Source organism: Grampus griseus, assembly GCF_964374135.1.
Source record: "Grampus griseus genome assembly, chromosome: 11".
Taxonomy (NCBI): domain Eukaryota; kingdom Metazoa; phylum Chordata; class Mammalia; order Artiodactyla; family Delphinidae; genus Grampus; species Grampus griseus.
In genome coordinates, this window is record NC_139005.1 from 65507244 (window position 1) to 65529495 (window position 22252).

General features: G+C 33.9%; 1 protein-coding gene across 13 annotated transcripts in view; it reads right to left on the minus strand.

The window, feature by feature from the left end:
* The window catches only part of PPFIA2 (PTPRF interacting protein alpha 2), a gene marked incomplete at both ends in the record, with an annotated part of 468557 nt that overhangs the window by 42071 nt on the left and 404234 nt on the right, over positions 1-22252 (minus strand). For all 13 annotated transcript variants that reach the window (XM_082667019.1, XM_082667016.1, XM_082667015.1 and 10 more), the window contains one exon: positions 20044-20137. In XM_082667019.1, the coding sequence (XP_082523145.1) occupies positions 20044-20137 (94 nt within the window). The remainder of the gene's footprint in view (positions 1-20043; positions 20138-22252) is intronic.

Sequence of the window (22252 nt, forward strand, 5' to 3'; positions counted from 1 at the left end):
AGCCAGTTTTATTTTTTGTTTTGAGGACAAAAAACAGATACATGGTAGGTCTACAAAAATCTAATGACTGACTGCCAAACCTAGTCCGGGGGCATACAAAGTCCCTGTTCTTGTACCCTTACAGTTTGGGAGAACAACCTGTAAATCAACAAATTCAATAAGATGATAAAACTCTGAGAAATGAAATTCATTAGTTACTCAAAAATTCATAAACTATGGGGGCAGGAAAGTCTCCTTTTCCATATTTTTCCCAATGTGGGTGGTTCATTGCTGTCAGTGAAAAGAGACTTTATTGTCAGACCACTTAGCCTAGGATGCTATTTTGGGACTGCCAATTTTCAACATGACTGTCTAAATACCATACGGTACCATTTCCTTTGTCACTCAGACTGGTCATTTCAGTCACCCTCCATTTAATGCCTGTCAATTTCCCATTCATACTTTGCATTTTATCTTTTTTCACTTTCTATTTTCACTGCCATTATTCTTTTTTTCTGTCTTTTAACTGGCCCCACTCTCCAAGCTTCTTACCCTTGCAATTCACTGCCATGAAAAAAATCTGCTGTCATGGCAAAGTAGGTAATGCAGTGGGCTCTGAAGTGGGAATGCTTGGGCTGGATTCCTGGTGCCCTCCCTTCTTAGCTGTGCATCCAAAGACAAGTCACTTTACCTTTTTGTGCCTCAGTTTCCTCATCTGTAAAATGAAGTTGATAACAGTACCTACCTCAGAGGGTTGGTATGAGAGTTGAATAAGAAAATATATGTAATGTGATGACAACAGTGACTTGTACAAAGGAAATAGCCAATACGTGAGCTATTTATCATTGCACTATCCTCTGAAAACCCTTTAATGGTTCCTCGAATGCCTAAAGCATAATCCTTCACCTGGATTACAAAGACTGAAATCGGTTTAGTCTTGATTTTCCTTTCTAATCATCTTTCCTTATTTTTCACTAGAACTGAAAACCTACTTTGGCAAATAATACGAATAATTCCGTCTTTGCAAGTACCATTTTCCAGAGTTGGTAAGTTCTTTCTCTTCTTCCTCCACTATCAAAATCTTACTGTTTGCCTGAATCATGAAACTTCCTTTTATTTTTGATCATCCCAGATCCCACAATGACTTTTTTATCTTTCAAAATCTGGAAACTCATAGTGTCAGCATTGCTCATAAAGACTGTTGATGAGCAGCACACACATGGGCCTCATCTCCCACCCAAGACTAAAGTCCTGGAGATGAGAGTTTGCTCTTCTACTGTACCATGCATTTTTCTTTGCAGGATCTAGCCAAGAATATCTTTTGCAAGATTGCTATTTTGTAATCCATGAACTCTCAGTGCTGACAACCATCCAGGATCCTTGATCAAAGGGCAGCTTTTAAGTATTCTATGTCCTTGTTAATATCCAACTACTTATTACATCTTAAAAAGAAGTAAGAATTTTGCTTACCTGTTACACAGATTGGCTGCAGGAAGAAATAAAAGTGCCCTCTCTAACATTAAATATGACATTTTGTAAATTGATCAACTATTACCAAAGCTTTTGTTCAAATTCTCATTTGTAGATCATGGAAATGAACTCCCAGAGTCTGCCTCTCCTTTGGTATTCCCTACCTCATCCTTGTTCCAACTTCCAGAAAGACCTTTCTAAACACAAATATTTTTGTTAGAGTTGCCTGCTTAAAAATCTCCCCCTTGAGGTTTTTAAGCAGGCAACTGAAAATATAGGTCAAATATCTTAGTTCCACTAAAAAGACCCTTGGTGATCTGGCCCTTGGCTATCTCCCAGCTTCTTCTGCTCAAGCAGTACTGAAATACTTGCCATTTTCCAAATACCTCATTCTGTTTTACCCTCTATGACTTTGTATATGCCTTCTTCTTCTGCCTAGAGCATCCTTCTTCGCATCATAATTGTGACAAACTCACACTTACCTTTCTGACAAAATTTATGCTTTATCCTTCCTGTTAAGATGCCAAGACCTTTCACAGGGAGAATTAATTTTCTCTTCTACAAAAATATTATAACTTGTATATACTCTAGTTATTGCACTTACTATACTTCTCATTTAAAATTGTATTTAAATGTAATTAAATAAGTTGTATTACAATTGAATACAGTGAGTACTATAATAGAACTTTATCTAATATGCTCTCTTATTCATATGAACCACCTCATATCTTTCTAAGATATAATATCATGGTTTGAAAGACCAAAGTTTCTATATGCAGGCAAATTAGGGTTTAGATCTCAGATAATAACAGCTAACATGCATATATCACTTACTATGTGTGAAGCACTATCCTCAGTGCTTTATATGTGTAAGTCATTTAATCTTCACAACAATCCAATAAGATACATATTGATACACATTTGCAGATGAGGACACTGAAGAAAAGAGGCCGCTTGGAGCACAGAGTCGGTGAGTGCAGAGCCAGAATTTGAGTGCCAGCCACCTGGTCACACAGTCAGCCTAACACCCCACACTATCCTTTAGCTAATTAACCTCTCTGAACTTTTCATAACCGTAAAAGAAAGAGAGTAACAACCACCTCTTTTTTAGAATTAAAGACAATGATAGTTTCCCACCTTTATTTCTCTCCTTTTTTTCATTCATATTTAGGCATACATTTATGTGACTTCCTGGCTAATATAGATAGTCTTTACCCCCTCACTATCACACATTTCAGTCCTCAACCCTGTAAGAGAAAAAAAGAGCTATGACTTTTCTTTTCTTGCTGTTCCCTACTACAAACAGGCTCTGAATCTTGGCCAGAGGAAGGAGGTTAGCCCCGTTTATACAATCAGGATGGAAAAGCTGAATTTGTTGTAATTTGTTTCAGTTCAATTAATTTTGTATTATTGTAATACAAAGTAATTCTCTGGTTGAATAATTTATCTTTAGGGCTTATTTACTTACTGAGGCACACAACAAGTACTCACTTACTGATACAACCGGGAGAAATAAGTATGTGGCTCGATAAGAACCAAGAATGAAATATAAGTCAAAATAATTTGACAATTGAATCTACTTCTTAAAAGTGTAGCACAGAGAATAAATCTTCCCTACATAATATAACAGTAAATTTCATAGACTTCACACCATTATTAATTACAAAATGTATCTTATTCCAATAAACGGCAAGAGGGTAAATAGAACATGATCTCCTCAAATTTCAACCAGACAATGAGCTATATAATCTCATCATTCAGAAATCTCTATCTGTTGATCAATTCCATGAAAATTAAAATTACATATTTGAGAAACTGTTTGAAATTCTGGTCAGCAAATATGAAGGAAATATGGTGCCACTTCAAATTTTTTAAATTCTGTAAGCTGAAAATGTATATATTAATTAACATAATTATCCTAAACAGAAATATATTACAAATCCCAATCAGCTGCTTCAGACATTGATTACCTAAGTAAACACAGTTAGCTCCATAAAATTAAGAGTTTCAGATCCGACATTAACAAGGTTGACTTGATTTTGAAAGCACCGCATGCTGCGATTTTGTATGTGTGTAAGTGCAAGTGTGTGTGTTTGTGTATCCTGTTATGGCACATTTTACATTTAAGTAGTGTTTTATTTAGGTTCTCAGAATACATGCTAGGTTGCTTGAAATTATTTAATTACATAAAACCAAAGTTCATTCATGTTGAAACCTTTTTTTCCCCTGCAAGCTACTTGAAATGGAGGGCACAGTCTCAGGAAAGAAATTTAATTTATTTGTGAATTTGAGTAGGGGTTTACATAATTTCACTCCTCATTTTATTTTGAATTTAATCACTTTCAAAACCATTGAAAAGGTATAAAAACACACATGCACGCACAAATGTGATGGAGCAATACGGTTACTCATGCTGTTATTAAAAACTAGAGGGGCTTGTATTACTTTCCAGTAAACAATTTCACTTTTGCAAGACACTGTGGTTTGTTCTTCCCAGTCCCTTCCTGACTGCAAATTGGGGACTTACTGGAGGAACATTGGTAATTTTCCAGGTTTATATGGATGCCATTTAGACTAGATGGCTTTAGTGCTTCATCTAATTTTGAGCCCTCTTTAACTCAGATTTGAAGTTTATAGTTTCTATGCTTCTGAGATTATTCATATCTTCTCATACTCTTGTGAGTATTGGGAAGTTGACAGTAATTTTAGAAAGTACACAGAATATGAGTCAGTCACTCGAAAGTATGCAACAAACACATGGGGAAGTTGGGGCTTAAAGTCTTGTCTTCTGATTCCTAATTCAATATTCTTTCCACTTCAAATCTTCCCACGTCTTTACTATGTTTGTACTATCTTCTCCTGACATTTAACCTCCTAAGCTTTCTTTTAGCAACTGTAATAAGGGAATGATTTTGAGGTCTTAAAATGTTTAAATTCCAGGAGCATGTGCAAGACAAGAAATTGAATTTTCCAATTAAGGTAATTATATCAGTTTCTTAAAGTCCATACATATTGATGCATTATGAATCTATTATTTTTCAATATTTCATTCAAAAAGGGATGGGGGAATGAAGTTCATTATTTCAATTTCCTCATGAAACTTAAAATCATTAGGCCAATAATTCATGATAACATGAAAATAATGCTTTAAAAATCCAATGTCAGAATATCGATTGTTTTTAAAAAGTAAGATCTTACAACTTGCATTTGGCCAGCATAGTTGAATAGTATTCTAATCACAGCTTACCTTGCATTTGCAAGAACACTTCCTAGAATTTAATATCATAAATTATCCTTACTTAAGTAAACATTGCATTGTTAAATAATTAGTAATAGTAACTATAACTTAAAATTAGAGTAGGAAAAATATAACAAATATAAACCATATTAATGAACAAAGCACATGACCTTTATTGGTATATAAAATATCCATATTGCCAATTAGTGACACTCTCCACAATTCCTGAATAATTGCATCTTACTGGAGCCATTTTACTTGTCCCCTCAAAATGTTTTGCTTTAAATGTAAAAGCAAAACCTCTTTCGATCTAAAGTGTTTTGTAGCTCACCATGTTACCAATGCAGACATTTACACGAAGGTAATATTTTATAATATTATGCATAATTTGTTTTACTTTGAAGCCCAGTTGGTTTTAGAAATAAATAACAAATTCTAAGTTTAGTTCAAAAAGCAGGATTTGAAATTTGAAACAGTAATCTTAGTACTATACCTTTTCAAAGCTTTAAAAATTAACTAGTAGTATAGGAAACAAAAGAACACACAAAACCAAAGGGTTCAGCCAAAACCAAGGATTACTTTGGAATCTAAGTGTAAAAGTTCTTCCGGGGAAGAGCCAGCGTTTAACCTTCTTCATGTACGTGTAGTTCTAGTAATCAACAAATAAACTTATCTCTTGAATATAATGCTGGTGGAAAACCACAAAGCACTAGGAAAAACACAGGCAGTCTCAGCCTTGCAGCACAGTCAAAAGTACTCAAGCGGCCTGCAGCTATTACTTAAGCCTCACTGAATGTCACACTAACTCCTAGAGAGTGACTTGAGAAACAGGGGAAATGTCATCTGGATTGCCTTTTGATATATGTGTAATAGAACCGAAGAAATTGAAGTGCCTGAAAGGACAACATGATTAATCTGAATGTGAACAACATTTCTCTGAACCAATGATTCCTTTTATGGTAAGGAAATGAATACACTTCACAACTTTCATTTTAGGTCAGAGGCAGTGCAGCTTGTGTTACAACTGAAAAGAGAAATACTAAAGATAAAAGAAAAAGAGGATGGTGCTGAAAATAAACATGTTCAGCAGCCATTGTGATTCAACTTACCCTGACGTGCTTTTCATGAGATGAAGAAGGACGGATGGAAAAGAAAAGCACACAAATGTTAATGGATACATTTCAATCCAAAGAAAGCCATGGAATAAAACAAGAGCATCATTTCAGATGTGTGGAAGCTCAGATACGAGAAAGACATGGTATTTTTTTTTTTTTTCACCATGACACACATACTCACTGCGTCCAAAAGCATAATCAGGCTGAGGGCAGTTCTAATAGTTGACCAGTAAGTCTGTCTCTTGAAAATGAGCCACTCTGAAACATGCATGACCACATTTTCCCAGCCTCTAGTAAACCCCTGGAGGAAGTCAGGCAGCTTGTTAAAATTTTTTTTTTGCCTCAGGCTACTGTTTACAAATAGAAGCAGTAACTTACTAAGTGGTGCTCAGATTCTCATACAGATTTATAAGCTTACTGTTAGAGCTTAAGAAAAATACAGCAGACTTTTGGAAAGGCAGCAACTTGAAGAAAGCACTGGTTTGAGGGTCAGAGTGTCTGGATTCCAGTTCACATACATGGTTTGGTCAAAATCACTAGTAGGTTCTGATGTTCAATCTCCTGAACTTAATTTGAGGCAAGAAGAAATTTGTACATTCCAGATCCATAATTTTATAATTCTAACAAGTGCTGTAACAATAATAATTATGTGCCAGTAATCAGATCATGAGAAAGTATAAAAAAATTCTATCACTCTTCTTCCCCTGCCACATGGAATTCTGCCTCCTCTATTTGAACTGCCAAAATAAATGTTGAGCTGTGCTAACTGGGTGTCTTTCAGTAGAAGCATTTATTTATCTGGACAGATGTTCATAAATGTTGCTCTGAGGGAGAAAATGAACTAGATTGGTTCACCAATGCTACGAAAAATCCTCACAAAAACGTAGATTTAAATGTAGTGGTTGAAGTAGCCCACTTGTTCCCTGGATAGAATAGAGGCACTGGGAAAATATGGAATTTAAATAATCCAACAAAAGGCCATGAGAATATTATTTAAAATTTTCTGAACAAGCATAATAGATTAATTCTTAGAAAAATAAAACTTACTATAGCTCATAAAATAGAGTCAATATAACAAAATATGAAGCAGAGATTCCTATCTAAGAAATGAGGCAAGTTAGAGAGCTCCCTTTTTTATTGCACAATCATTATAAAGAAAAGCTGGACGTGTGATGCCACACCCTGCACATGCCTCCTCCAAACACATTCATTCAGAGAAACTGTGTATTCTTTCATTAAATGTGCATTTTAGAGAAATGCATGTTCTTTGACCTTAGCTGCAGAACAGCTGTGGCAAGCTCTTTAAATTTTCACATAAACGAAAACATAATTGTCCATACAAATTGGCATCACAATGGCCTAAGAAATTTAAGGCATATTTCTTACATCATATATGCAACATAAAGAAAATTAAGACCCAAAAGAGATACATTCCAGGCGGTTAAAGTGGTTTTCCTGTCAACATACCTGTGAACATTTTGATGAGTTCTGAGAAAAGGGCAATTTCTGTGCTCTTCATGAAAATTGCCAAAGTATTTGGGGCCAGTTATTACCATGGACAAAATAATCTTCCTCAGTCTACTAGCTACCTAGGAATTGCTCTCCAATAAAACAAGTTGAACAAATCTGCACACAGTGGAATATTAATATTTCTCACATATTTATCATTTTTAAAATAGGAAACTTGTACCTATAGAAATACCCTGAATATAAAACATAAGAGAAATGATGAAAATAAACAGGAAACACAAATATAAAGGCATCACTCAAGAAGTATTGCTTAAAGTTCTAATATATATATCGATGTATATAAGTTATCTGACTTTTCATAGTTTTTATGAACTTTCTTCTCCTCTATAGTCAATTAGTTTAAGAGCAATACTGAGCAGCTATTTCAATTTAGTAAGTATTTCAGCTCACGACCTTCAAAAAAATATGTTCTGCAAAGCATCGTAAATGACTCTAAGAGAGTTTGTGATAATATATTATAAATTCATATCAGAGGTAATATATATTTGCATAATTTTTTTGGTCTGGATAAACTGATTTTTCTTCTTATAAAAATTGATATTCTTTTTTACATGCAGTTATTTACAGGAACATATAACCTCTTATTCTTTTTCTTTCTACTCCAGATTGTCAAGGTTACGAGACTAGCAAGAGAGATTCTGGTCAAGAATTAACATTTTTCAGTTAAAGACCACTGTAAGTAATAGGCAAATAACAATTTTTCATTGACCTAGAAAACAGGTTTTAAGGTACCCACTAATGAATAAGATCAATCCAGTTACTGGCACAATATTTTCCTTGGGAACATCAGCATACATCCAGACACAAACAAGAAGACATTATCAACTAACGTATATCTTATATTCCAAAACAGGATTCTTAAATGTTTAAGTTTCCTCACTTTAATCTTCTAGATCTCTTACTGAATGAATGGGCCTTCGGTTTATAAACTAGCTAACTTTGAATGTACAACTCCATATTAGAAATAATTTACTAAATGAACTCCATATGTGGAATATAGTTGCCTCTTGCTTCTTAAGGTTCAAGTTGGTGACTCAGAAATTTTAAAAATCAATTATTAACACCAGATTGGGAAGTGAACAGGTAGTAACTGAAGTGGAAAAGTGGAATGAAGAAAGGATTTCTTTCAATAGGTGAAACTTGATAATGTTTTAATGCTGATGGCCACAACACCGAAGAGAGCAGAATTTGAACGTATAAGTACAAGTGGGAAACTGGCACAACGTGACAGACAAAATGGGAAAGGATGCTCTTAAGTAAGAAGAGATTAACCTAGTTTCTGTAATAAAGCAGGATGGGGGCAAGTGTTAGTGTGGATTTGGCAGCAAATAATTCAGAGGACTCAGATTGGTCTCTTTTTTTCTCTCCCTCTGAAGTAGAATGTGAACGCACCTGCAGAAGATGTGGGTTTGAGGACAGTGGAGGTCTCCAACAGAAGTTGCAGAGAGTAGAAAGAAGATTGGTGAGAGAAAAGTACTGGGATTACCTGGCAGTGTTGAATTCCCAAATGAAGCTGGTCCAAATTTCCCTGCATTAATTTTCTCCTGCAGCACAGAGGTGCCCTAATGTAGCCACGGAGAAAGAATATTCATTGGTGGCTGTAGTTATGAATGTGGATGTCACCAAATGAAAGAGGAGTGATGGGCTTTAGGAATTTTTGAGTGTGGTGAAATTATGGACATAGAATTTAAGCTAAACAGGGAGAGAGAAGAGGACCAAATGGGGCTGATGCACTGGGAAAGGATAGAAGTTTTTAAAAAGACGATAGTAGAAGTTGATAAAGGGAGCTGAAGGGAGGAGATAGGAAGGAATGATATGCTTGAATTAGTAATTTTCGAACAGGAATGATTTGGGGATGATGACAAGACTCAGAGTACAGCATGAGAGGTGTCTGACTTGGAGTAGAGAATGACATTGGAAGTAATGAAGCTGTGAACTTAAAGGTTAAGTTGTGAATGGTTGTTCTATGTGGATACAAGAGCACCCCGGGGTGATGGCAGAAATTGCTTTACATATAAAGACAGATGATGGGATACAGATAAAAATAAATAGCGAAGCACATTTCTAGTGATCCTTACAAATGAAAGAAAATGGTTCAAAAGTTTTAAGTATGGTTCATCATCATACTTCTTCAGAAATAATTTTTCTTTAAAGTTAATATTGATTCAAAATAGCTAAAATATTTGAGACTCTTTAAAAGAGGTTAAAAAATCTTTATTCTTCCAAGAATTTTTGTTATTCACTTGCCTAGCAATCATACCACAGTCAAGCCCCAAATTAAAATATTAAGTATATAAACTCTGAAATAAAGACATTTAATTGTATGTTCATATATATATATATATATGCATAAAATATAACATATATACACATACAGATTTTTGAATGAAAAGTCTTTTGTTATAGAACTATGTTTTATAAAATCCTAGCAATAGGATGTAATCAGTGGCCTTCTTAGAAATGTGGAAACAAGGTAGAGAAGCTTGCTTCCTGAAAGGCTAATTTTAAATAACTATGGGAAAAAAGCACATCTTCAAAGTCCTTATAAAAATTACCATACAGAGCTAATATAAGAGCCTAAATTTGTGGAAATATAGAGAATACTCTCCCAATTAAGATGTCAGTCAGCATTATATTTAAATTTACCTTAATTAGTCACTTTTTTTTCTTTTAATAAAGGAACTTAATTATCCTTGCTATTAGGCACTAACTTTGAACGTTTTACTGGGATGAATAACATTAGATTGAGTCAAGCACACATTTAAATTTCTTACATAGCTTATTTATTAGTGATCATTACTATTTTTTTAACATCTTTATTGGAGTATAATTGCTTTACAATGTTGTGTTAGTTTCTGCTGTATAACAAAGTGAATCAGCTATATGCATACATATATCCCCATATCCCCTCTCTCTTGCGTCTCCCTCCCACCCTCCCTATCCCGCCCTTCTAGGTGGTCACAAAGCACGGAGCTGATCTCCCTGTGCTGTGCGGCTGCTTCCCACTAGCTATCTATTTTACATGTGGTAGTGCATATATGTCAGTTACTCTCTCACTTCGTCCCAGCTTATCCTTCCCCCTCCCCATGTCCTCAAGTCCATTCTTTATGTCTGCTTCTTTATTCCTGCCCTGCCCCTAGGTTCATCAGAACCATTTTTATTTTCTTTTAGATTCCATATATATGTGTTAGCATACGGTATTTGTTTTTCTCTTTCTGACTTACTTCACTCTGTATGACAGACTCTAGGTCCATCCACCTCACTACAACTAACTCAATTTCCTTTCTTTTTATGGCTGAGTAATATTCCATTGTATATATGTGCCACATCTTCTTTATCCATTCATCTGTCAATGGACACTTAGGTTGCTTCCATGTCCTGGCTATTATAAATAGTGCTGCAATGAACATTGTGGTACATGATTCTTTTTGAATTATGGTTTTCTCGGGTTATATGTCCAGCATTACTATTCTTATATCAAACTTTGGGATAATATGTGTGGCTAATTATATCAGAAAAAAATCAACTTTATAAAGCAACTACACCACTTTGAAATTACCTCCATTTCTCATTCTTAAAAAAAGGTGTTTAATTTGAATACATTTGTTGCTCATTTTGAAGGATGGGATGGGGTCAAATAAGAAACTAAATATTCTCTATGAAAAAAATTATGTTACTCTTTTCAGAGTATAAAGAGATAGATTTTTTTTGACTCCTCATGGAGACTATTTAAAATTAGATAGGGTACTCAAGGTCCAGCTGAAAGACTGGACTCCATACTCTTTAAATTGTGGTCTTATCCCGAATCCTAAATAATTCAGAGAAAACAGGGCTCAGGAAACCTGCACTTTTATATACCACAGTGCTTGGAAAGTTATGTTTCTTCATGTGTGGAGGAAATAGCAGTTTCTACCTCAAAATCTTTGTGAAAACTTAAAGAGAAAATACATGTAAAATGTGTAGAACAGTGCCTAGCGTACTGCAACTACTCAGCGTGATTATTAAATATTTATTACATATAAAGTAGATCATTATTACCATTACTACACAAAGGATGAGGATGAAGATGGAACAGGATATATGCACACAAGGAGACAGAAGAAGTTATAAACAAGAAATAGATATTAAGTATCCTAAGAACATAACATGTAAGATGGGAAGTAGAGACAGATAAAGCTGGTGAGATAAACAGGAACCAGATAATATAGGGATTTAGGGGCTATATAAAAGCATTTGGAATTTATCCTAGGGATGCTAGGAAATGATTGAGGGATTTTAGGCAAGTTCAGAAATATGATTTAGATAGATCTCTTTAGCTGAAGTGTGAAGAATGGATTAGAAGAAGGCAAGGCTGGAAGTATAGACATTGTTTTAGTATGATGGCCTGAGAAAGAAAAGAAGAAAATCAACATGCTTGAGAGATTTTAAAGACCTAGTATCTGGATTAATAGTACAGGGAGGCGACAGTGATCATGTATGCAGGTGCCTAGAGGAAGGGTAAGGACAAAGCAGAACGAGGGGTAAAGGCAAAGCCCAGATTTCTGGTTTGGTCATCTGGGTGAAAGTCACTGCCCTAGTTCCTGTACCATATTCTTAGTTTTTCGTCTCCTTTTTCCACCCAGCTTCTAGTCCTGTGTTCATTTATTCTGAACATATGTTTTGAGTACCTACACTATGCCAAGCATTGCAAATGTTTAAAAAAAGTGGAGATTCTCTGCATCTAGTTCTTTGAATTGTGTAGAGAATCACAGAATCCCAAGACAGGTGCAATTTAAAGAGCATGTAATCCAATCTCTCAGCTGAAATTTGAATCCCTCATTTAATAATTTTGCCACATCCATATGCTTGGCAGGTCTATGTTGGACATAATCATGAGGAACAACTCTCTTTCTAAGCAGTCAATTCTTCTCAGATCTGTGATTGTTAACAATTCTTAGACGCAGCTCAAATTTATTTGTAACAATCTCTCACTTTTGGCCCAAGATCCTATCGTGCAGTCGAAAGAATACACCTGATTGCTCTTTTTCTTCGCAGCATCTGGATCCTTGTTGTCTACACTCCACATGTCCCTAATTATTTCTAACACTGCTTGAAGACATGGTTTGGTGTCATCTTGTTATGCTGGTCAAGTTCCTCTGAATATATGTCTGAATACATCTACTTCAAGCCTATTTCCCAGAAATAACCGAATATCCAGCTATGATCTGGTCAGTGCATAGAGTTTTGGCCTTATCAATTGCTTTTGGATATTGGAAATCAATATCTTTATCAGGCATTGCTAATTTGTCTTTTTTTGGTAGAAACATTTTTCTTAGGAGCTGCAGTTAAATGATATATATCCCCCTATACACAAGTAATCAATATGTATGGTCATGAAGTTGGATGCAGATTTATGTAAATGACCCTATTAAACTTCATCTTGTTAGATTTGCATCTCTCTTTAAAGGTCTTCCTTAAACAAAATTATTTATCTAAAACTTAACTATGTCCTTTAGCTTCATGCTTTCACAAATCTCATATTCATATTTAAATCAAATATGAAAAGGCTGAGTCCACCACCTTCTGTTTCACTCAGTCATCATCAATTCACTTATTCAGTCCCTGTGATTACAACGGTCCCACCAGTTATATTTCCATGTTGTTAGTCTCATTTCAATCTTATGTTCATTTAGAAAGTAATTGAAATACCTTGCTAAACGCAATATGTGGTATTTCAACAGCATTTTTCCTCATCTACATGTCTGGAAAATGTTTGAAAAGTTTAAGGACACAGCTTATTCTTAAGGAACTCCATTTACTCCTGGTGATCAATAATCCCCTTTCTTATTGTTCAAAAATAACCTAAGAGATGTTTCACATTTATTTTGGGAACTAACAGTGAGGTGACCAGTCTTTAGCTCAGAGAACATCCGTTAAATAAGAACATTAGGTGGCTTTAGGCTTATGACACTTTTCTCATTCTATTCAAAGACCAGAGACTTAGAGAAGGGATCATGGCCACTGAAATTCTTAAGTGCAATAATTTATTTTCATGACTGTGTCTCTATAAGCTCTTTGAAGAGTGGAACTGTATAATTCAAATATCAGTAGTTTCTAACACAGTTCTTGGGACATAATAGGCACTAAGTGAATGAGTGAAAAGTTATCATTTGCATGTTCCATTAATCCAGGATTTACTTCAATCAAGACAAACAATATGGATTTTAGTTTTTAGAAAAGGAGGTCATTCTTCTGGTACATGTAACTATCTTGAGTTTTCACTTACTATTATTAATTCTTATTTTATTCTTTTCATTTTCATGGACAGCAAATATGGAGACTATACAGGGCTTCTGGTTCTACGTACTCTGTAATCTATTAACATTGCACTGTAGGTTCATAAGAGCAGCCCTATTTCCTCCATGTTTTCTTCCTTCCTCCATATGTGTGTGTGTGTGTATGTATATATATATATATATATATATATATATATATATAAAGAGCACATTGGTTTTCCTCAGATTCATTTTTCCTAACAAATTTCAATGGATTTTGGCCTTTAGCCTTTGGCTATTAGTATTTTTTAGGTTCAAGAAATTCTTAGAATTGTCCATGGCTGGAGCTTGGCGGGGCTATCCATGATCAGATGGCAATGATAGCTCTAGCTCCTCAGCAGAGCGGACAAACTTCTGGAATTCCAAGTAGGAAACTGACACATTTTCCCAGATAAATATTGAGAACATTGGGTTTAGGTTCTGAAATATTCTACTTTTATTAGAGCTTTTTGAGTTGGTTGCCCAAGAGTGTTCCCCTGTAACCATGTCTGTGCTAAATGAACTCCTGACTATAACTAATTGATCCAAGTACAAATATCTCTTCTACATTAGGCCAATCAGATTCTTTCACCTAAGAACTTAAAAATGTGAAATAGAAAAGATGAGTTCTTGACAACACTCTAGAGAAGTATTTCATAATCTGTCATAGTTGAAATTTTAGAGTTGTCCTGGCACTGTTGCTTCTGCAATCTCTGAGATACTCTAATATCCTACCAGTGAATTCCCCTTTTTGTTTTATTTAGCCAAACTTAGTGCCTATAACATTCTTACAAAATATATTTTTGTGGGGGAAGCAAAGACATTTACCTTCCATATATATGACCTTACTTACATGGGAAAATGTATTCAAAGCTTCTAACACATGTCTTACAAATTAACCTCTGGAATACGACTCATTTATAAGTTTAACTTGGCACACAGGCACTTAATAAATATTTATTGAATGAAAGAATGTTGTGGAGTTCCTGTGATACCTTTAATTATGAATCTTTTCAGTGACATTTATTTTGCTTAGAGATATGCAAACTCTGAAACTTACAAATGCCAAAGATTAAAAGTGCCAAGTCTCAAAACACATTGATGTCTATGCACTGAAGAAGACCCTTAGGATTGCAATGGAAATAAATTAACTAAATCTATAGAGCTTCACTTTTATGTCTTTGAAGTTCTAACATAAAGATTCATCGGTAGTGATTAACTGTGACTGTTATGCTCCAAGGATAAAACTACTTCTCTGGAGGATGCTGCCGATAGCTGAGTTGGAATGTTAATTTCATTTTAATGATGTTGAAAAATTGATTTCAAATACGAACTCCATATTCACTTAGCAGTGATATCCATTCAGGAGAACATAGCAAATCTAACATATAATAATATATTACCCATATTATAACTAAAGATTGAAAATGATATATTACTCAGTATATTAATATTCATATGGTATCTTTCAATTTAGTCTCAAGATACAGAAGATTTCAACATGCATATATGTTTTAATAAAAAATTACACAGTGTGAAAATGCAGGAGAAAAACATTAGCAGATAAAAAATGACACAGATATTTCAGGATTTGTATTTCTGGAGCGAAGTAACCATTCACTGGGTATTCTGTCGATTTTAATACATTTACTGCCTATCAAGGACTGTCGTGAGAGTTAGACAGGTGTATTACTACTGAAACAGACAACTTCATCTTTAATCTCATAAGTCTCTAAAAATAAGCTTCTTAGAATCAAAGTTAAGTCTAGAAATAAAAATCTTTTAAGTCAATACATGTAACACAGACTAGTCTGACAAGTCTTTAGATTGAAAGTATGAAATAGAAAAATGAAACATAAAAATCATTTGAATATAAACATACTTATGACATTTTTGAACCTCAAAGATAAAGGGAGAACTCAAACTTTCAGGAGAGAGAGAGAGAGAAAGAAAGGAAAAAGAAATCCTGTATGTTACACATAAAAGAATGACAATCAATTGACATTAGACATAACTGGAAGCCAGAAGAGCACTATGTTTAAAGTTTTGAGGAAAAATTATTTTAAACCAATACTTTTACAATTTTCAATTCATTTTATGTATAAAATATATTTACAGATCTTAAGAAGTTTGTCATAAACCTTATCAACACACTTCCAGAGATGGTGATATGGGAAATTGGCAGCTAAATATGTTCCAGGAGAAAAAATAAGGTAAGAAATCTGAAGAGATATTAATACAAATATATTGATACTTCTAAAACTTTTTTAGGCAAAGATGCTAATGACATAAAATTTCATTTTCTTCCTTGTGAGTTCATAGTTATTGATTCTAGAGTAACATATTTATGGAACCATAATATTGTAGATGTTATTTTTAAGGAGAGATGGGGCTTATACTTTCACATCTTGGAAACCTATGACTACCCAGCTCTTTCTGTGTCAGGTAACTTTATCTAACTTGGGGGTTCAGTTTTAGGAACCTCCCTTTTTCCCATATACCTAAATCATGTTCTATCAGCTGTGTCAGTGATAAAGCTGACATTTTGATCTCTTACTGTCTGACTGCTTTGTCTATTACCAAATAAATTCTAAACTTTGGCAAAGAACACAGTTTCTATTTACTGGGTATTAAAATACCCACACCTAGATTCTAAGTGAAGTTCGGGGAGTTAGGGAGTTAAAGAACATTCATAAATTGAGGTTCTTGGTGGGCCAGACCATGTACTATTTTGACCTTGCAGTAGCTTCTATTATGCTGTGCAGTTATTTTTTGGAGTTGTGTGGTTGATTTTCATTGGCCATCCTGAGCAAGTAGCTTTAGGTCTTAGTGTAAAACATTTGCTGGAGAGCTAAGAAAGGGAAATAAGTTCTTGAAGATCAGGATGATAAGTGTGAAAGAGAAGAAGTGAAGTTCTCAGGTTTAGTCTTAGAAATGAGGAAGATACTCAGTTTGTGTTAAATCAGAAAAGATGCTTGCCATCCAATGAAATCAAACAAGGGATGATGGAAAAGATCTCAGAGAGTAGTGACACATTGAGAAAACTGTGGAGAATCATAAATTTAATACGGAGACACATATTGCAAATAATAAGTGACTCAATTCTTAAAGATTAGGAGAACTATACAACAAGACTGCAGAAAAACTGGTCCAATTTTAAAGGGGAAGGCTAGACAAATTAATATGAAGTACTCGAAGGATTACAAGATGAGTTTCAGTTTGATGCAATTATTGTAGGTATTGACTGTACTCTATATAAGCCTGGTGAAGAAATTTATGGAATTAAAGCTTTAAAGTAAAGTACAACAAAGATAAGATGTAGTAAAAATGAACCAGGTAGAACAACAATAGATTGACTTTAGACCCTAAGAGTAGATGTTGTTCTGATGGAAGAATAGCACCTGAGTGATAATACACAACTCAGGAAGATAATACTCAACTCAAGAAATTTTAGAACAGTAGGTGCTTTAACAGATCCAGTATTGTTGATTTCCTATTTATCATTATAGGACAGTAGCTAGAAATATAAGAAAAACAAATTTCTGCACCAGAAAGCAAAGTAGAAGTAGAACAAAGTAGGAACACAGACCAAGTAAAATGCTTTAATCTACACGTGGTTTAATTTGCTGGATGGTAAATGCACCTCAAATTAGACCTTTGTTTGGGACTGCTAACATTGTAATTTCTGAACTTTGCAAGAATTTGGAATGTCTTGAATGCTGCTTTCTGAAAGTATGTCCCCCATATGGTTTTTTAAAATGTGTCATAAGTAACTTATTTAAAGATTTCTTCCAATTAAATTTAAATTCACAGATTGTCAACTGTAGATACCTGATATCCTAGTAAAGTTAAAAAGAAGACTTTTTTCCAGCTCTGCTATTCCCAGAGGTAGACTAATGAATCTCTGATATGAACTTTGGTACAGTGATCATAGGTCTAAGTACTATGTCCTGGACACATCATTTGGCTTGGTCATTAGATAAAATGTAGAAAAACAACTGTTAAGAAACTATAGTCATTGCAACCATGCATGTACAGTCTATAGTGTTCAACATTTTGAAATAGTTTGCTCCATTTTTTTGTGTATTTTTTCAAAAAAAGTACTTGAATTTTTTTCTATCTTGAAAGTAGACAAGTACACATGAAATTTGAACACAGAAAAGAGTATGATTCCTTGAAGCACACTTAAAGAGGATATGGTGTCTTTTAAAAAAAGAATATTGGAATTGTTTAAATAAAATTGTAAATGCTTTAGAAAATTTGAGAACATGATCAATATTTAATCATAATTAATAATATATTTGATAGAAGTAAATTTTGAAACTATGTCATTTAAAAATAATTTACCTTTGCTTATCTTGTAAAACCCATTACATGAAGGCACTTCACTCTTTGGTAACCCAGAAACCCAGGCATGGTGCCATGGAAGTCCTGAATAAGTGTTAGCACTTCCTTATATGTCTTACAAATACAGGTTGCATATTTGTGCTCATAGGGCTTTGCTATGAGATGATCAACAATAAGAGAGATATTTCTGTCCTTTCATTGATTAACAATGCTAGCCTTGTTGGATCCATTTTAACCCAAATATTATTATTCTATAGGAAATAGTTGTGCTAAGGAATGTTAACCTTTGTTGTATTACAGTTTGTTTTTAATATTCTTCTTAATATTCAAGACTAGTATTCTATTTACTACATTTAAAAATTATATTTTGCCAAAACATATTGCAAAATGAAACAATAAAGTCAAGCATAGTAAGATCTCAAACCAAGTTCAGAACTAAAATCATTTTCTGACTATGAGAATACTTAGGATTCAAGAAATAATTCCATAATTAATATCAAATCAATCCAACAGTGTGTAAACTTAACAATTGCTAAACTTTAATTCTAAATTTATGATATTGTCAAGTCATTGTATAATTGGAGTTTTTTAACTTTAGTAGCTGTTAAAATGGACACTTAACTTGGTCCATAAACAACAAATGAACTATGTGAGGCACTGTCTTATATGCAATATGAAAACTGGCCAGATTGCCATTATTTGTAAATATTCCATTGTGGGAAAAATGAGAATTAACTTTTAAGGGAAATAAACCATGTCCATTAGTCAGGCTAGGTTTTGATTATTCTTATTCATTTAGATTTAAAGCAATCTTAAATAAATACATTCAAAATCTTTAGACATCAAATAAATTTTAGAGTCAATCAAAGGAGAAAATTTTTTTTTCTCAGTAAATAACCATAAAATGTAACACTTATTGATAGGAACAGATTGTGATAATATTTAAATACGCTTTTGAGTAATCAGTAATGAAAGAGGAAATACTTATTAGTGTGGAATGTGACTGAGCATTTAATTGTCTTCAAGAAATAATGCTCCCACGGTCACTTCTTTTTTCTGAACAGTATTTCTACTAAATTTAGGTATATAACTAATTTTAGTAAGTAGAAAATTAATGACACAATTAGACTAGTGGACTTTTCTACAACTTGTAACTACGTATTTCTTCATTATTAGCAAACATCTGCAAAGCAAGTGAGAAGGCAAAATATGAAATAAATTAATTAGCCTGACTAGTATAACCACGTGCACATTAGCATGACTAATATAACCATGTTACAATAATGATGCCTAAAGCAATGAACATTCTTTCATAGTAAAGAAGGTTAATATGAAAACTATAAACATAATGTAATATTTGAGAGGGAAGAAAAGAAGTAACCAACCAAATGACTCTGGAATATAGAGAAATTCTTTGGATTTTAAAGAACATGGTCTAAAGGTCCTATTTCATCAGTGAAAATGTTACTAAGCTTTTAAAAAATATGTTATATATGGACCCACTTGCTTTCTAACAGCTGCTGAGACTCCAAAATTGCCAGTTTTGCAAGTCATTTAAAGGTTCCATATTATACATGAATGAAAAAAATACACTATCAGTTTCCTGACAGATGCAAAACAATCTGCTGTGAGTCTAAAATAAGTTTATGTTCAGTCAGTCAGAGAAACATTCTCCTTTTAAATACTCCATTTTAAGAGGAGGGCCTTTAATTGTTGTGAGAGGAACACAAAGTTGGATACTCTCATTTTATCATACCAATTCAGTAGAATTTAACATCAAATGGAATATTACATTATTTGTAAGGCTACATTTAAATATTTTAAATATATTTGAGTTTTGAAATAAATGATCTCTAGAAAAAAACTTTACTTCTACTATGGGCCAAAGATTTTTATTTTAATAGTTAGCCCATTATAACCATGAAACTGGTGCACCAAATAGTTTTAGGGAAGACCAGGACACTACTGGCCTCTGTCTATTGCTTTGTTTCCAATTACTCTCTTTTCAATTCCCCACAAACAATGACACAAAGTAAGTAAAAGTTAGAAAAAAAAAAATCTCCAAACCTACTTTTTCTTCAGTCTTCTATCCTTCTCAGCTTGAGTTCCAAGTTTGCCTAACCCCAGGGACTCCTGAGCTGCAGCTTCAGTCTCCATAAAGCCTCCTGTGAAGAAGTAACTATTCATATTAGGTTGGATATATCGTGTCAATTCTGAAATTAAATTTTTAAAAGTTTATTTGAGCAATTGTTTAGTATTACATTTATTTTTTTTGGCCTGCCTTTGTATTTCTAACACAATATGCATTCAATGGCATGGGTACATACATAAACATACGCTGAGACGATGAAAAAAATAAAAGGTACCTCCTGGTAGACCATTCAATTGCACCTAGTAGCAACGTAATACATGTAGCCTGTACACTGACAAACACCTGAATATATAGTTTGAAAGCTATGAGGTCTACTTTTCCTTACGAAAAATGAAAAAACTGTGCAGTGTGTGAGGTTTTTTTCGATGTTTGAAACGTGTGAAATTTTTCATATATAATGAAATAAATGATAGCCCAATGAGCAGAAACTCAGGTGTATGTCTTCAATTCCAAGTTGAGAGAATGGAGAAACATTTGCTGAGTTACCAAAACTTTCTGTATCTTGTCCTGGAACCCTCTTCTGCTCACCTGGATGACTCCTATATCCTTCAGTACCAACGTAACTTCCAGAACTTCCTATGTTCTAGCAGGCTTTGTTTTGTTTTGTAATTTCTATAATAATACCTGAAAAAATTCGAAATCTTTCTTCAAAAGATCCTGGTAAGACTTGTTTTTACCTAGCGGGTCACAAATTATTTGATGTAGTGTCAGTTTTATTGGCTTTGGAATATATCCTATATATATATATATATATAACCTTGGAATAAGAGAAGGAAGAAAGGAAAGTATGTTGGGCATCAAACAATTTTACAAAGCAATTATTTAGTATCTTTAAACATATCATTGTTCATAAATTATCTGTTGTAATTGAAAAATGAGAACTTAATCCTGGGCTCTGTTTTCTCTTTGCTATTTACTATGTGAAAAACATGAAGTCAAGGTAAATGAAAAATGCTCATTATTTTTAAGTCATTTTAATTGGAAGAGATTTAAATTTCCATTTAAGCTCAAGATTAAGTAGAAAGATTTAAGCTAATACTAATTCTTAAAAGTCTACACAAAAACATTCACCAATATATCAGTAAATAAGTACTATTAAGGATAATTTTGTTGTAATTATTTTTCATAATTCATTTAACAAATAATTTAAATACTCAGTATTATTAATTCTGGATCGTTGATATAAATAAGTTAATCTCATAGCCTACTAACTCTGTTACTGAACTGGATAATTATAAGAAAGTCCTCTTTAATTGAAAACACATTGATTGCTGTCTAGATCTTATTCAGGGATTCAGAGTTTGAGGACTGAAATTTATTCAATTATGCACGTATGCAATTAATACTTAAAGAACTTTTTATTGTGAATGATTTTCGTTGATGGTATCATTAGGAAAGTCATCCACTAGTTGACTAAAGTACTCTTGGGAAACTTTTTTTTGCTGTACGCGGGCCTCTCACTGTTGTGGCCTCTCCCGTCGCGGAGCACAGGCTCCGGATGCGCAGGCTCAGCGGCCATGGCTCACGGGCCCAGCTGCTCCGCGGCATGTGGTATCCTCCCGGATCGGGGCATGAACCCATGTCCCCTGCATCGGCAGGCGGACTCTCAACCACTGCACCACCAGGGAAGCCCAGGAAACATTTTTAAATGTGGGAATTTCCATTATGCACAGTGAGTGAATATTTTCATTTTATTTCTCTCATTGGTATACTTGCCCTACTGTATGTCCATAAATTACTATTCACAATCTGCAATTAACAATAAAATTGTTCTCTTGAAACATAAATGGACATGAATATTGATTCACTTAAAAGTTTAAAATTCTTAAAAAAAAAAAAAAGTTAAAAATTCTTGATCAGTCCAGATGGGGACACAGAGATTGATGAGTAGACCCATTCTATAAACAATGAGACATTTTCAACCACTACACGGTTGAATGAACCAGGTTTTTTGCCCTTCTGAGCAAAGAACATATAAATTATGATTTAAATTTTTTTCAAGAACCCAACATTTTAATTAGAGAAAAGAACAGTTTTTTAAAAAATTAACACTCTGGAGGAGAAACAAAGAGAGCTCTAGAGGAATCTTGTGAGTCAAAACTAGACCCAGAAAAAGTAGATATTAGAC